Below are 17,831 nucleotides of genomic sequence, written 5' to 3'. Positions count from 1 at the left end.
ATGTATGTGGACCCCAAGACCCATCTGTTCCTCCACACTGCCAAGAATCCGGCCTTTAACCCTGAAATCTGCATTCAATTCTGACCTTCCAAAATGAATCACTTCATACTTTTTTCCAGGTTGAACTCCATCTACCATTTATCAGCCCAGTTCTGCATCCTGTCAAAGTCCCGTTGCAACCTATAACAGCCCTCCACATTATCCACAATTCCCCCAAACTTACCAACCCACCCTTCCACTTCCTCATCCAAGCCACTTATAAGATTCACAAAGAAATATCCAAAAACAGATCCCTCAGAACACCACTGGTCACTGAGCTCCAGGTTGAATACTTTCCATCTACTCCTACCATCTATCTTCTATGGGCCAGCCAATTCTGTATCCAGATAGCTAGATTTCCCTGTATCCTATGCCTTACTTTCTAAATGAGCAAACCATGGAGAACCATTTCAAACACCTTATTAAAACCTACGTACACCACACCCACTGCTCTACCTTCATCAATGTGTTTTGTCACATCTGCAAAGAATTCAGTAAGGTTTGCGAGGCATTAGTGGTTGGATTGTCAAACTCACTGTGGCACAACAAGGAAAATAGTATGGATCTATTTCAGGTAGAAACTGGATAAGCACAATAGACAAAAGATGCAAAAGGTGAATGGGGTGGGGAGGTGGCTTGTTTGGAGAGTAACCACCATCGTAGAAGTAGACAAAAGTGTTTGCTTTGACTGTAAACACACATTACCGGAGACATGAGATGCTGAGGTTGTCATCGTGTGGCAGGTCTGGATTCTCCAGGTGGGGACTCAGTTTGCAGTTGGGGCCAGCCATGCCTGGAGCTGCTGGGAATGTCCACATTTCATTCCTCAGGCGTTTCCGAGCTTCTGCAGTAGCTCTCCATCTAGCAGAACATTGAGTTAAGAAGCCGTTGAAGGTACTCAAACAAAAAATTTGGAGAAAAGCAGTTTCTAGATAGAAATGTTCTTTCTTTATTCTATGACTTGCAGTCAGCAATTCAAAAAATTGGATTTTTTTCTTTCACTTACTTCTTTAAATATTTGCAGAAACAATGCACTTCCTGCAGAGTCTCCTTCACTACTTGGAAGATCTCACTGTCCAGTGTTTCTTTAATGAGGCAGCTGCAGAACTCTGTTGAACAGCGGTTAATCCGGGCTCGCCTGTCCACCTCCACTGCAAGCCTAAAAGGGACAAAGCAAAGGGCTGAGGGCAAGTATCTCCTTAACCTCATGCAATTTAAGACGACATTGTGACATGCTGTGTTCATCGGTACCACCCTGGCCTTTCACAGAAATTAAAATTCTGTAGGAACATGGTCCAAAACTCGAAAACTGTTGCCCCTCACCCCCACATACATTCCCATCTTTCCACAACCACACTCTCAGCCACCGTCCTGTTTCCCTCCCTCCATCCATCTCCCAGTCTCTGCCCCTCTCCTTAACCATTGCCCTGCCCACTCTTCCCTTCCACAAGTCCCACCCCTCCCATATTGGTCTCCCTACCTCCTCCTCACTCTTTGCTACCACCTCTCCTGCTCCATTCCTCCCCTCGTCTCTCCTCTTCCCTCCACCCACTGCTATCTCAATCCCAATCCTCTCCCCACTCCCTCCATGAGCCCAGTCCTGTTCTCCCTCCCACTCCATCCATTCCGTCCCCAACTGCTGAGTCATGCATGAGGGGTGGAATTCCATTCTTCTTTAGTTTTCCAAATGCTTCGTGCCTTGTTACTCATTACCTTAGCTCCTGAATAGCACATTTTCTTACAGAGTGATCCACAACTTGCTCTGTAATTTCCTCACACAGTGTTTGACTGTACTGGCTCTTCCACAACTCCCGTTCCTTCTTCAATCTGCAATACAACAAAGATTCAAAGATTACTCGTGTTTTTGAAAGGTGTCAGGATTATTGTCTCTCTCACAGCAAAACTGAAATTTTGAAAATCCTAATCACACGAATTGTTGTCAACAAGGGTCTATCCTTTTACACCTGAGCCCAAACTAAAGTCAAGAACCAGCACTTGCCTTACAGTTATAAAACCAAAGCACTTCACAAAGTTTAATTAAAAAAAACAATGCAACATCAAGGCATTAAGGGGATATTAAGATAGAATTGAAGAGTGTGGCACTGGCAAAGCACTGCAGGTCAGGCAGCATCCGATGAGCAGGACAATATTTCAGGCACTAGCCATTTATCAGGAACGAGCTAATGCCCGAAACTTCGCTCTCTGACTCTTCGGATGCTGCCTGACCAGCTGTGCTTTTCCACCGCCACACATTTCGGCCCTGATCCCCAGCAAATGCAGTCCTCACTTTCTCCTCTTTAAGACAGGACAGATAGCCAAACCATTAGTCAAGGAGCTAGATTTTAAGGATGGTTGTGGGAGTAATTTGGTGGTGGTAGTTGAGAGGGTGAAAGGTGGAGGTATTTAGACACAGAATTCCAGAGCCTAAGTAGCAATGACACACCAGTGGGAGGGCAAAGAAATTCAGAAGGCACAAGGGGCTCTCAAATGGATTAGAGATGCAGAAAGTATGGAGCTGGAGAAGGTGACAAAGAAAAGGAGAGCGCCACCTGGCCTGTTCAATTCTGCGTTTTTCATCTTCAATCCTCTGTCTCTCTGCCTGAAGCTCCTCAGATGAAGTCTGCATCAGCATATCCTTGGTAACTTCTGCTATCAGCTCCTCCGACGATCTGTTTGACAAACTAGAAAAATACAAAACGATGACACCCATGACAAAATTCAGTGGGCATTTAAAAGCTAATCTTCCACAGAATGATATAATTATACAACACAAAAACAGTACATTTGACGCCACCAAAATTTGCTTACTCGTCTATCAATATAATCATTTATTCCATCTCCTTCAAACTTGTTTAAAGAGGAGCTAGATAGGATCATAAGTTTCATTTCACATTGTGATAACTTGAGTTCTACATCTATATTACTGTATTTCTTCTAAGTTTCCTACTTGAGTTCTTGCTGATTCTCTTACTGGATGGCAGTCAATATTGCTGTTCCACAAAAGTAGAAATACACTTTTGCTTCGTCTACTTTGGCTAAATCTTTCCAAAATGCTCATGTCGTCTGTTTGGAAGCGGTTGTGAGATGATAATACCACTGAACTAGTAATCCCAGAGGCCATGGGGACTTAGCAGAAATCCCACCAAAATAAGTGACAAAATTTAAATTCATTGTTTACAGAAACTAGTTTTGAAAGCTAAAAAGGTAATAATGATAATTAAATCATTTTAAAAACCTGTCTGCCTCAGAAAGCTGCTGTCCTCAGATGAGCTGGCTTATATGTGGCTCCAAACCAACAGCACTGTAGTTGATCCATAACCGCCCTGTGAAATAGCCTGGGAAATCATTCATTATCAAAACATGTGGTGCTGGAAAAGCACAGCTGGCCATGCAGCATCCGAAGAGCAGGAGTTGATGTTTCGAGCATGAGCTCTTCATTCTGACCAGCTGTGCTTTTCCAGCACCACACTTTGACACTGATATCCAGCCCTCACTTTCTCGTAAATCACTGTCTGTTCAAAGACAATTAGATCAGTCAAGAAATATTGGTCTTGCCAATGGTATCCATATGCCTAAAGGCTATTTTGTTTTTCAAAGAACCATTTGTTCATACTTTAATATTTCTATCTTCAGATCTGGTTTCTTTCTTTTTGAAGCCTCTCCTGTGCCTCTTCATTGCTTTTAGACTAGGCTAAACAGAACTCCATGCAGCATTCCTTTTCCAAGCTGGATGGACATTTACTTAACTGTTACGATCACAACTGATGGGACGACCCTTGACAAGTCAGATGTGAGGAAAACCTTTTGCACTTTGGTTACTGTGTAGGTCACTCACCAACATATTCATATGGCGTTATCAACACATGTTTTAAAAGAGTATCTGATTTATTTTGTGTAATAAGCTCAAGTAACAAAATATATGAAAGATGTCTGATCATAAACAGCAAAGAAGGATTGAGCTCTTCTCTCAGTTAAATCCTTTACAAGTACTTAAATCCAGTGAAATTATCACTTCTATCGTCACCTCTCTGTATAGTCACTTAATACGATTCAGTTTATTGCATACAGACAGACAAAGTACTGAGCTTTCTCTGACTTGGACCACTTTGAAGCTGCAAAAATAGCAAAAGTCTTTCCAGCTCTAATGGCTTGAAGCCCTCTGAATCTAAACTGTCTTTCTGGTGGAAGTGAACCCCTTCTTAAATGAAACACTATTGTAGTAATTGGCCATCTGTTTTTGAGTGTCCTAAAGTTCAAATTGCAAACTCTTCATTTAGCCTTCTGATCATTTAATAGACTTTCATGAAACTATGTTTGCACTTGCTGTTCAAAAATTATTTTCTGACCTCTTCATGTAAAAGTCCTCTTTCTCAGAACGAAAGTCAAATTTCCAATATCCTTTACTTTATAATCAAAATTTCTAAATGACAATATATTACAAATCTTCAGCAAACCACAACTTCTCTATATTTTTTCCCAATTCAATCCCTCTAAATTAAACTCAAGCATTTGTTTTGCTTTCGTATGTACTTACATCTCCTAGTTGCACTTTTAGTGATTTACATAATATGTATTGCAAGATTGCTTATTTTCCAAGTAACATGTTGTTTCCTTGTTTTCTTACCATAATAATACAATACTTGAAACATAACCTTCTCGTGCTCCTCAGGGCAAGTAATGTTAATTCAGGAGAAAGGAATATTTTCTGTTTCACAAATCTGTGTCAAGCTTAACCAGAGGTGGGCTATTAAACGATTTGGTGTGTGCTAAGATAGCATCTACTCTGACAAGACAGCCTTAAACAAGAACTGCAACTATTTTCCACTCCTCCCACAGTAGCTGTCTATGACTTCTCTGGCCAAGAGGACTTCAGAGGCAATGCTGCACTGACAATTACAGGTTAAAACGGGCAACCCTAAAGGATATTTTATTCTATTCTTTTAAAGCAGCTCAAACCATTTCATTTAGGACATTCAAACCCAAGAAAAAATGTGATGTTGATCACAGAATCTGAACTGAATTCACAGCTTCACAGACATTAAGGCTGACCAGCTTTGAGACTGTAGTAGATTAGATTAAATTAGATTCCCTATGGTGTGGAAACAGGCCCTTTGGCCCAACAAGTCCAGACCGACCTTCCAAAGAGCATCCCACCCAAACCCATTCCCCTACATTTACCCCTGACTAATGCACCTAACACTATGGGCAATTTAGCATGGCCAAGTCACCTAATCTGCACATCTTTGGACTGTGGGAGGAACCTGGAGCAGCTGGAGGAAACCCACGCAGACAAGTTTGTGAGACATGATTTCCCACACACAAAGCCATGTTGACTATCCCAAATCAGTCCTTGCCTTTCCAAATACATGTACATCCTGTCCCTCAGGATCCCCTCCAACAACTTGCCCACCACCAAGGTCAGGCTCACCTGTCTATACTTCCCTGGCTTGTCTTTACCGTCCTTCTTAAACAGTGGCACCATGTTTGCCAACCTCCAGTCTTCCGGCACCTCACCTGTGACTATCGATGATGCAAATATCTCAGCAAGAGGCCCAGTAATCACTTCTCTAGCTTCCCACAGAGTTCCCGGGTACACCTGATCAGGTCCTGGGGATTTATCCATTTTTAACCATTTCAAGACATCCAGTACTTCCTCCTCTGTAATCTGGACATTTTGCAAGATGTCACCATCTATTTCCCAACAGTCTATATCTTCCATATCATTTTCCACAGTAAATACTGATGCAAAATATTCATTTAGTATCCCCATTTTCTGTGGATCCACACAAAGGCCGCCCTATTCTCTCCCTAATTACCCTTTTGTCCTTAACATATTTGTAAAAACCCTTTGGATTCTCCTTAATTCTATTTGCCAAAGCTATCTCATGTCCCCGTTTTGCCCTCCTGATTTCCCTCTTAAGTATACTCCTACTTTCTTTATACTCTAAGGATTCACTCTATCTATCCTGTCTATACCTGACATATGTTTCCTTCTTTTTCTTAACCAAATCCTCAATTTCTTTAGTCATCCAGCATTCCCTATACCTACCAGCCTTCCCTTTCACCCTGACAGGAATATACTTTCTCTGGATTCTTGTTATCTCATTTCTGAAGGCTTCCCATTTTCCAGCCGTCCCTTTACCTGTGAACATCTGCCTCCGAAAGCTTTCGAAAGTTCTTGCCTCATACCGTCAAAATTAGCCTTCCTCCAATTTAGAACTTCAATTTTTAGATCTGGTCCATCCTTTTCCATCACTATTTTAAAACGAATAGAATTATGGTCGCTGGCTCCAAAGTGCTCCCCTACTGACACCTCAGTCACCTGCCCTGCCTTATTTCCCAAGAGTAGGTCAAGTTTTGCACCTTCTCTAGTAGCTACATCCACACAGAATCAGAAAATTGTCTTGTACACACTTAACAAATTCCTCTCCATCTAAACCTTTAACACTATGGCAGTCCCAGTCGATGTTTGGAAAGTTAAAATCCCCTACCATTATTACCCTATTATTCTTACAGATAGCGGAGATCTCCTTACAAGTTTGTTTCTCAATTTCCCTCTGACTATTGGGGGCGTCTATAATACAATCCTAATAAGGTGATCATCCCTTTCTTATTTCTCAGTTCCACCCAAATAACTTCCCTAGATGTATTTCTGGGAATATCCTCCCTCAGCACAGCTATAATGCTATCCCTTATCAAAAATTCCCCTCCCCCTCCTCTCTTGCCTCCCTTTCTATCCTTCCTGTAGCATTTATATCCTGGAACATTAAGCTGCCAGTCCTGCCCATCCCTGAGCCATGTAATTGCTATGATATCCCAGTCCCATGTTCCTAACCATGCCCTGAGTTCATCTGCCTTCCCTGTTCGGCCTCTTGCATTGAAATAAATGCAGTTTAATTTATTAGTCCTATCTTGCCCGTGCCCGCCCTGACTGTTTGACTCACTTCTGTTCTCAGCTGTACCCATCTCAGATTGATCTCTTTCCTCACTATCTCCCTGGGTTCCCCCCCGCCCCCCCCAACCTTACTAGTTTAAATCCTCCCAAGCAGTTCGAGCAAATTTCCCTGCCAGAATATTAGTCCCCTTCCAATTTAGGTGCAATCCGTCCTTCTTGTACAGGTCACTTCTACCCCAAAAGAGATTCCAATGGTCCAAACATGTGAATCCTTCTCCCATACACCAGCTCCTCAGCCATGCATTCATCTGCTTTATCCTCCTATTCCTGCCCTCACTAGCTCGTAGCACTGGGAGTAATCCAGATGTTACTACCCTTGAGGACCTCCTTTTTAAATTCCTGCCTAACTCTCTGTAATCTCCCTTCAGAATCTCAACCTTTTCCCTTCCTATATCATTGGTTCCAATGTGGACAATGACCTCCTGCTGGCCCCTCTCCCCCGTGAGAACATTCTGCACCCTCTCTGAGACATCCTTGATCCTGCCACCAGGGAAACACCACACCATTGTGCTTTTTCTCTACTGGCCACAGAAACGTCTGTCTGTACCTCGAACTACAGAATCCCCTAACACAATTGATCACTTGGAAGCCGGCATATCCTTCGTTGCATTAGAGCCAGTCTCAATACCAGAAACTTGGCTTTTCATGCTATGTTCCCCAGAGAATCCATCACCCCCTACATTTTCCAAAACAGCATATCTGCTTAAAATGGGTATATCCACAAAAGACTCCTGCACTAGCTGCCTACCTCTCCTACCCTTCCTGGAGTTAACCCATCTATGTCACTGTATCGGAGACTTTCCCCCCTTCCTATAACTGCCATCCATCACATACTGTTGCTGTTGCAAATTCCTCATCGCTTCTAACTGTCTCTCCAACCAATCCATTCGATCTGATAAGATTCAGATCCAACAGCATTTATGGCCGATATAATACGCAGCAACCCTTAAACTTTCTTTAAACTCCCACATCTGACAAGAAGTACATATCACTGCAAAGGCCATTTTTCCTCCTTCACAATCTAGAGACCCAGAAAATAACATCGTCTTATTCCTCTACAAACACTGCCCCAGGTTAAATTAATAGCTATGGCTTATATTTTAAGTTTAATCAAGAGACTTATCTCCAAAAACATATAATCAAGAAAGAATCCACTATGCTCACTACTGCAGCCTTTCTTTTGAGACAGGCATAAAACAACAACTAACTTATCTGATTCTGTGCTGTGAACTTCACCCAACATTTCCTCCAAGATTAGTTGTGAATTTCACTGTTTGTTAATTTTCCCAGATGCACTCCAATGTCCGGCGATACACAAAATCAAACAGCAAAGGCAGAAACTGTGCAGGTTCTCTCTCTCTCTCTCTCTCTCTCTCTCTCTCTCTCTCTCTCCTGCATTTGTCTGCTCTTCTCCCTTTTAAAACTGCTGGTGTTTTGAATTTTTTTTTCCAAAGTTCCAAAACAATGCAACAGCATATAAAACAATAATTGCTGCTCCTGGAATTCGAGGAAATCACCTCCAAAACCTAAAATACCTCATGCAATAGTTCAAGGAGCACTCTAACCTCCAAAACTAATTCCTCCCACAATTTGGTATCGATCTACAACACCACCTTCAAATAAGAGAAAGGGAACATTTTTCTTTTCATTTCAATGCATTACATGCTGCTCAGCAATGCCTCTGAGCTTGCTTGACTATTCAACGTAATCATGGCTGATCATTCAACTCCAAAACTTTCCCTGCTTTCTCCCCATTCCCTTTGATTCTAATATTCCTGAGAACTATATCCAACTCGTTCTTGAAAACATTCAATGTTTTGACCTCAAACACTTTTTATAGCAGAGACTGCCACAGGCTCAGCAATTTCTGGGTGAGAAATTCCTCCTCCTTTCAGTCTCAAACTGACTACTCCATATCCATAGACTGAGATTCCTGATTCTAGACTCACAGGTCATCAGTGACATCCTGAATTGCTATAACATTGAATCTGCTTTAGCTTCAAAAAGCCCATGAAAACCAAAGTACTGGCATTGCAGAAAAGTTCAAAGAGCCCTTGAAAGAAAAACTTTGCCTCCCTAGGTGAGGAGATACATTTTTTACAAACAGGATAAGGAGAGACACAATTAACTAATTCAATGGGACACTGTGTAAACGGAGGGACTCGGGAACTTCAAATGCATAAATTTTGGAAGGTGGCACAACATACATTAAAAACAATAAGATAAAAGGAGGGAACTTGTGCTTGGAGGCAGAGGACATGGGTGAGATCCTAAACGAGTACTTTACGTCAGTATTCACCCAGGTAAAAGATATGGAGGATAGTGAGATGTGCGGAGCATGCTAGGGCATTTTGAGATCAAGAAAGAACTAGTGTTGGGTCTCTTGAACAGCACAAATCCCCAGGGCCATATGGTATCTATCCCAGGTTAATGAGGGAGGCAAGACAAGAGATTGCTGGGGGTTTGACCAAGATCTTTGCATCCTCATTAGCCACTGGAGAGGTCCCAGAGAACAGGTAAGTAGCTAATATTGTTCCTATGTTGAAGAAGGAAAATAGGAACAGTCCAGGAAACTATAGACCAGTGAGTCTCACATCGATGGGTGTGAATTGGGAGAGAATTCTTAGGGATAGGATTTACACGCATTCAACATTGAACAATACAACGCATTACAGGCCCTTCGGCCCTCGATGTTGCACCAACCGGTGAACTAATCTAAGCTCATCCCCTCACACCTTCCCATCATCGTCCATGTGCTTATCCAGGACTGTTTATATACCCCTAATTTAGCTGAGTTAACTACATTGACAGGGAGGACATTCCACGCTCTTACCACTCTACGTAAAGAACCTGCCTCTGACATCTGTCTTAAATCTATCACCCCTCAATTTTCAGCTATGCCCCCTCCTACAAGCAGACATCATCATCCTATGAAAAAGATTCTCACTCTCCACCCTATCTCATCTTCTGATCATCTTGTATGTCTTTATTACATTAAGAGTGTAAGAACAAGCAGCAGGAGTAGGCCATCTGGCCCTTCAAGCCCAATCCATCATTCGATATGATCATGGCTGATCTTTTCATAGCTTCAGCTCTGCTTACCCACCCTCTCTCCATAACCCCTAATTCCTTTACTGTTCAAAAAAATTATCTATCTTAGCTTTAAAAACATTTCCCGAGGAAGAGTGAAATACTTCACTAGGCAGGGAATTCCATAGATTCACAACCCTCTGGGTAAAGACATTCCTTCTCAATTCAGTCAGAAATCTGCTTCCCCTAATTTTGAGGCTATGCACTCTTGTCCTACATTCACCCACCAGTGGAAACATCCTCTCTACCTCTGTCTTATCTATTCTCTTCATAATTTTATGTGTTTCTATAAGATACCCCTCATTCTTCTAAATTCCAATGAATATAATCCCAGTCTACTCAGTCTCTCCTCATAAGCCGACTCTTTCAACTCTGAAATCAACCTAGCCCCCTCTAGTGCCAGTACATCCTTTCTCAAGTAAGGAGATCAAAACTGCATGCAGTACTCCAGGTGTGGCCTCACCAGCATCCCGTATAGCTATAACATAACCTCCCTGCTTTTAAATTCAATCCCTTCAATAATGAAGGACAAAATTCCATTTGCCTTTTAAATTATCTGTTGCACCTGCAAGCCAAATCTCAGATTCATGCACAAGGACACCCTGGTCCCTCTGCACGGCAACATGCTGTAAATTTTTACCATTTAAATAATAATCCTTTTTACTATTATTCCTCCCAAAATGAATGACTTTACATTTATTAATATTGTACTCCATTTGCCAGAGCTTTGCCCATTCGAAGTATCTATGTCCCTTTGCAAAGTTTCAGTCATCTGCATTCTTTGCCCTACCACTCATCTTAGTGTCATCCGGAAACTTTGACACACTATACGTAGTCCCAATACGGATCCCTGAAGCACACCACTAGTCACTGCTGGCCAACCAGAAAAGCACATTTATCCCCACTGTTTGCTTCCTTTTAGTTAACCAATCCTCTGTCCATGCTAATACATTACCCAAAACACCTTGCATCCTTATCTTAAGCAGCAGCCTTTTGTGCAGGACCTTGTTGAATGCCTTTTGGAAATCTAGATACACCGCATCTACTGGGTCCATGTTGTCTACCATGCTTGTAACGTCTTCATAGAATTCCAGAAGATTAGTTAAGCATGACATGCCTTTCATGAACCCATACTACTTCTGATCAACAGGACAACTTCTATCCATGTGTCTTGCTATTTCTTCCTTGATAGTATATTCAAGCATTTTCCCCGCTACAGAAGTTAAGCTAACCAGCCTATAATTCACCATCTTTTGTCTACCTCCTTTTTTAAACAATGGTGTCACACTTGTTTTCCAATCTACTGGAAGTGACCCAGAATCCAGTGAATTTTGGAAAATTTCCACAAGTGCATTTGCTATTTCTCTCGCCATCTCTTTTAGTACCCTGGGATGCATTCCATCAGGGCCAAGAGACTAGTCTACTTTTAGCTCCATTAGCTTGCCCAACATTACCTCTTTCATGATGATGATTGTTTTCAGGTCCTCACCTATCTTCATCTCCTTGTCAGTATCTGCATGTTATTAGAGTCCTCCTTGTGAAGACCGACAAAAAACATCTGTTAAATGCCTCCGCCACTTCCTCATATCCCATTCCTAAATCTCCTTTGCATCCTATAAAGGATGAATGTTTACCTTAGCCACTCTTTTTCACTTTATCTATTTAAAGAAACGTTTGCGATCTGTCTTTATATTATGAGCTAGCTTACTCTCAATCTGCCTTACTTTTCTTTATAGATTTTTTTGTGGCTTTCTGTTGACCTTTAAAGTTTTCTTATTCTTCTAGTTTCCTGCTGGTCTTTGCCATTTTGTATTCCTTCTCTTAATTTGATAGCCTCTCTTATTTCCTTCGACATCCACAGCAGAATGCTCCTTTTCTTACAGTCCTTCCTGTTCAGTGGTATATACTTTTGCTGAGCACTTCAAAAAATTGCTTTGAAAGTCATCCACTATTCGTCAACTATCCCACCATAATCTCTTTGCTTCCAGTCTACTTTAGCCAACTCCTCCCTCATCCTATTGTAGTCTCCTTTGTTTAAGCACAGGACCCTGGTATTGGATTTTATCTCTGCACTTTCCATCTGTATTCTAAATTCAACCGTACGTGATCGCTCCTTCCAAGAGGATGCCTAACTATGAGATCATTAATTATTACTGTCTCATTACACAGGACCAGATCTAGGATAGCTTGCTCCCTCATTGGTTCCATTACATACTATTCAAGGAAACTATCGCGGATACATTTAATGAGCTCCTCCTCAAGGCTACCCTGACTGAACTGGTTCAACCATTGACATGTAGATTTGATTTCCCCCATGATAATTGCTGTACCATTTTTTACAGGCATCAGTTTATTTTTTTGATTACTGCCCATCCCAATGTAACACTATTATTTGGTGTCCTATAGATTACGCCTACCTGTGACTACTTTTTCTAAGAACTTCTAATTTTCACCCAAATGGATTTAACCTTATTCTCCATAGAACCTCTCAACACTGCTCTGATGTCATCCTTAAATATCAGAGCTGCACCACCCCCCTTTACCTTCCTGTCTGTCCTTGCAAATAATCAGATATGCCTGGATATTTAACTCCATTGTGACCATCTTGCAACCATGTCTCTGTAAAGGCTACTAAATCAAACTCATTCACAATGACTTGTGCTGTTACTCATCTGCCTTGTTTCGAATGCTACGACTATTCAAATAAAGTGCCTTTATGCAAGCTTTTATTCCCTCTTTACGAATTCTAACATTTCCATTATTAATATCTCCAGAGTTATCCTTCCTTTTAACTTGTTTCATGGTCTGCCATGTGGTCAAACATTTCTGCACACATGCTGACCTGCGGTTTCCTTTCGATTTATCATACTTACCATTGTTTTCCCCTTCCCTTCCCCCAATTCACTAGTTTAAAGTCCTAGTGACCACCCTATTTATCCTTTTCATTAGAACACGGGTTCCAGATCGGTTCAAGTGGAGACTATCCCATCGGTACAGATCCCTCCCTGTTCCACAACTGATGTCAATGCCCACTGAAATGGAACTGCTCTTTCCCACAACACTCCTTCAGCCACGTGTTTACGTCGCTTACTTACTTATTCCTAAACCAATTTGCATGTGGCTCAGGTAGCAATTTGGTTCATAGCTCCTGATAATCCCCGAAGAGGCCATCTTTCCTAGCCTTGCCTATGTTGTTTGAAATGACTTGAACCATAACAATTGGATCCTCCACCTACCTCTCCAATATCCTTTCAAGCCGGTCAGAGATGTCCTGCACCCTGGCACCAGGACTCACAGGACTCACGATCCTGCTTACAAAGGATACTCTCTGTTTACCCGCCCCCCCCCCCCCCCAATCATAGAATCCCGGACAATCACCATTTGTTTTTTTGCTCCCCTTTCTTGAATGGCCTCCTGTACCATGGAGTCATGGTCAGCTGCTCATTGGGCGGCACGGTGGCACAGTGGTTAGCACTGCTGCCTCACAGCAGTGACCCGGGTTCAATTCCCACCTCAGGCGACTGACTGTGTGGAGTTTGAACGTTCTCCCCGGGTCTGCATGCGTTTCCTCTGGGTGCTCCAGTTTCCTCCCACAGTCCAAAGATGTGCAGGTCAGGTGAATTGGCCATGCTAAATTGCCTGTAGTGTTAGGTAAGGGGTAAGTGTAGGGGTATGGGTGGGTTGCGGATCGGTGTGGACGTGTTGGGCCGAAGGGCCTGTTTCCACACTGTAATCTAATCTAATCTAAAAATCTCCCTGCAGCTCTGTTGCTCATCCACACAAGGAGCAAGTACCTTGATCCTATTGGACAAGGTGAAGAGCAGAGGCTCCTCTACCCACCTCACTTGCAGTCACACCTGCCATCCCTGGCCACTGACCAAATTTGTGATAGTTAATCCACCGGGTGTGACAGCCTCCTGAAACAAAGCATCCAGGGAACTCTCCCCCTCCTGGATGTGCCGCAGAGTTTGAAGCTCAGATTCCAGCTCATCATCTCTAAGCCAGATTTCCTACAGGAACCAGCACTTGCTGAAATTGTGGTCATTGCAGCTCACAATGGGATCAGCCAGCTCCCACATCATACAGCTGCAGCACATCACCTGCCCAGCCACCTCTACTTTGTTAACTAAATTATTAATTAGTTAATTCCTTATTAGCTAATCTAGTTCATTTTGGAGTCTTTTTTTCCAAATCTTGTACAGATTTCCTATTAGCCAATCAGGTCATAGCTGCCCTGCGACATCAGTTTCATTTCAGTTACTCCGAGATGACTGAGTTATATACTTACAGCTCTGCTTCACCATCTGATTCCAAAAAACAAGGCCTTACGCACTCCTTGACGATCCCCTCTGCAGTGTGCACTGAAACCTCAAGCAAAAGCCTCAGAACTTCCACTCTAACACTGGCCCACTCTCTTAATGGCTGCTCCCTTGTACATCTTCATCTTGCCAGTCGTTCTCTTCAGAAAGTTTTTTTTTGCTCAGAGGAGGACAGAGTGTGGGAAATACTAATGTAGTGTTTCGGGTTTAACCACACTATGACACTAGGTTCTCCTTGACCCGCTGTGCAGTCATGGTGTTCTTAGGATCCATACTGGGAGCACTACTGTTTGTGATATATATAAATGACTTGGGTGAAAATGTTGCTGGGTGGGTTAGTAAGTCTACAGATGATACAAAGATCTGTGGTATTGTGGATTGTGTGGAAAGTTGTCAAAGGATACAGTGGAATATAGACTAGCTGCAGGTATGGGTGGAGAAACAGCAGATTGAGTTTAATCTGAGTAAGTGTGAGCTGTAGCATTTTGTGAGATCAAATGTTAAGGAAAAGCATACAGTTAATGGCAGGACCCTGAAGTGCACTGATATACAGAGGGATCTTGAGGTTCAAGTTCATAGCTCCCTGAAAGTGGCCACTCAAATAGACAGGGTCGTAAAGAAGGCATATGGCATGTTTGCCTTCAGTGGTTGGAGTATTGAGTGCAAAAGTCAGGATGTCATGTTGCAGCTTTATAAGACTTTGGTAAGGTCACTCTTCGAGTATTGTGTTCAAGTCTGGTCGCCACATTACAGGAAGCACGTGGAGGCTTTGGAGAGGGTACAGAAGAGGTTTATCAGGATGCTGCCTGGATCAGAGGGTACAAGCTATAAGAAGAGGCTAGAAAACCTTGGGGTGCTTTCTCTGGAGCGGCAGATGGAAACAGGAGATTTAAGAGAAAACTATTAAATAATGAGATGCACAGATAGGGTTGACGGTCAGAATCTTTTTCCCCAGAGTTGAAATGTCTAAAACTGGGGCCATGCATTTAAGGTGAGGGGAGAAAGTTCAAAGGAGATTTGAGGAGCAAGTAATCTTAGTGGTAGAATGCGTGAAATGTGCTGCCAGGGGTAGCAGTGGTGGTGGAGGCAGATATGATGGGGGTGTTTAAGAGACTTTTAGATAAGTACATGAATGTGGAGGGATATGGACCAAGAGCAGGCGGAAGGAGTTCCACGTCATAATTTAGTTTGGCGTCATATTCAGCACAACATGTGGGCCAAATGGCCCTTTCCTGTGCTGTATTGTTCAATGTTCTACTCAGGATACTTAAAATGCATGGGATCCTGGGCTACATAAATCAAGGTATGCACGAGACAAACAGCAGGTTAACCGGAATCTTTTTAAACACCAGGTTAGTCCACCAGGTTTATCTAAATCACAAGCTTTCGGCACAGTGGCTGATTGATTAGCACTGCTGCCGCACAGTGTCAATGATCTGGGTTGGATTCCAACCTCAGGCAATTGTCTGTGTGGAGCTTGCACATTCTCCTTGTATCTGCGTGGGTTTCCTCCGGGTGATCCAGGTTTCCTCCTACAGTCCAAAGTGCAGATTAGGTGGATGGGCCATGCTAAATTGTCTGTAGCGTTGTAGGAACATGCAGATTAGGTGTGGGAAGTACAGGGTTACAGGGGTATGGGAGTGGGTCTGGGTGGGATGCTCTTCAGAGGGTCAGTGTGGACTCTCAATGGGCCAAACAGCTGCTTCGACACTGTAGGGAATTCTATAATTCTATGATGTGTCATGTGACTTCTGACTTTGTCCACCACAGTCCTACACCAGCACCTCCACATCATGGGAAACCTTTTAAAGTGCTGACCACAATGGAGTATTGCATCCACTTTTGGTCATCACACTTGAGGAAGGATGCAAGAATTCAGAAGGAGCAGCAAAGGAAATTGATCAGAATGGATCCAGAAATGGGAATTTGAGCTACAAAGTTAAGTTAGAGAAGCTTAAATCATCCAAAGCAGATTGAGGAAAGATTTGGTCAAGATATCCAAATTTGTTTCAGTTGGTGTAAGGTAAACAAAGAAAAACAGTTTACGGTAGCTCATATTGCAAGGAGGAGTGGAACACCGATTTAAGGTTATGGGCAAGTGTTACAAGGAGAATGAAAGGAAGAACATTTTTGTGTTGTTATTAGTAAATAACCTGGGACTTGCTGCCATCAAAACAGTGTAAGCACAGATAATCAATCACATCAAATGGAAACTGGATAAACACTAAAACAAAATAAATATGCAGGACTACAGGGAACAAGGAAATAATCCTAATTAGACTACTCCATGGACTTGAGTCAAATGGCCTCCTTCTGTTTCATAATAAATTTTATAAAACGACCCTACAAGCCTTTCAGTGATAACAATTCAGCCTGAAGTAGTTTATTACCTGATAGCTTCAGCAGCAAAAGCTGACCCTGCTTTTGCCAGTTCTTTACACTCCACGCAGAGAACATCCTTCACTATATCATTTACCACATCTTTGACGACTTCGACTATCATCTGAAAGGGACAGAAAACAATACTGGCACATGGAACAGACAATCATCATTAAAAATATGAACGGATTTAAAGCTCTTCGTCCATTACTGCTTTCCCTTACGTTTAAACTGAGTATCTGCTGACATTTAGAACATTTTATTGTGTCTCATTTGCTTTTGGATTTCTTGCATTTTACCCGTAATAAACAGTAATATAATAACAATTAGCCCACTACTCCACCTAATTATCACATTGAACAATTCTGCAGCAGTGTATTAAACACTGAACTGGTAGGATTTATAATTTACCTTTTTGGTTTTCCAAAGAATTTACACTGCCTACAGGATTAAACAAAGAAACCCACTCCAGCAGATACACTGCCGCACATGCCCAATAACTAGGAAAAAGATCAAAATACTGTCTAAACTAACATTACAATGGTGTGTGTGTGTGTGGGGGGGGGGGGGGGGGTCAAAAAGACCCCATGGGTATTCTAAGAATCATGGAAAAAGTTCATTTTTATTAAACTTCGCAATGTTCCCCTAGTTTCCTATCCTTTGGACCCAGATTGACAAAAAAAGCTCAGATCAGCTTTTGGCACTTATCAATAATTACTGTTTAATATAAACAACCACCTATAAATAAACAACTAAAACTCTAACCCACTTACAAACTCCCCCTTTATGCATGCACGTACACACATGCAACCAGACTCAAAAAAATGGGTGTTATTGGTGGAGAGAAGACTGGGAAGGCAGTTCATTGGTGCCTGTTCACAGGATTTGCTGAAATAATCCTTTTTACTCATCTGAATACTACTTCTCAGGCTTTTGTCCAGATATTTTCACTTGTTTGCAAGAGGCACAAGGTGATTCACAGTTATAAAAGGTTAGACTTATTCACTAAACTCCACTGCAACAAGGGGAAGTAAACATGCTGTCTTCAG

The 17,831-nt window shown here is 42.2% G+C and overlaps 1 protein-coding gene across 2 annotated transcripts in view; it reads right to left on the bottom strand.

The window, feature by feature from the left end:
- mcm3ap (minichromosome maintenance complex component 3 associated protein) overlaps positions 1 to 17,831 on the bottom strand; it is a 76,977-nt gene that overhangs the window by 19,549 nt on the left and 39,597 nt on the right. For both annotated transcript variants that reach the window (XM_072578703.1, XM_072578704.1), the window contains 5 exons: positions 16,794 to 16,906; positions 2,589 to 2,720; positions 1,753 to 1,866; positions 1,046 to 1,198; positions 745 to 900 (listed from right to left, as the gene is read on the bottom strand). In XM_072578703.1, the coding sequence (XP_072434804.1) occupies positions 745 to 900; positions 1,046 to 1,198; positions 1,753 to 1,866; positions 2,589 to 2,720; positions 16,794 to 16,906 (668 nt within the window). The remainder of the gene's footprint in view (positions 1 to 744; positions 901 to 1,045; positions 1,199 to 1,752; positions 1,867 to 2,588; positions 2,721 to 16,793; positions 16,907 to 17,831) is intronic.

Source organism: Chiloscyllium punctatum, chromosome 10, assembly GCF_047496795.1.
Source record: "Chiloscyllium punctatum isolate Juve2018m chromosome 10, sChiPun1.3, whole genome shotgun sequence".
Classification (NCBI taxonomy): domain Eukaryota; kingdom Metazoa; phylum Chordata; class Chondrichthyes; order Orectolobiformes; family Hemiscylliidae; genus Chiloscyllium; species Chiloscyllium punctatum.
Note: the sequence above shows the minus strand (reverse complement) of the source record. Positions and strands in the feature narration are given on the sequence as shown.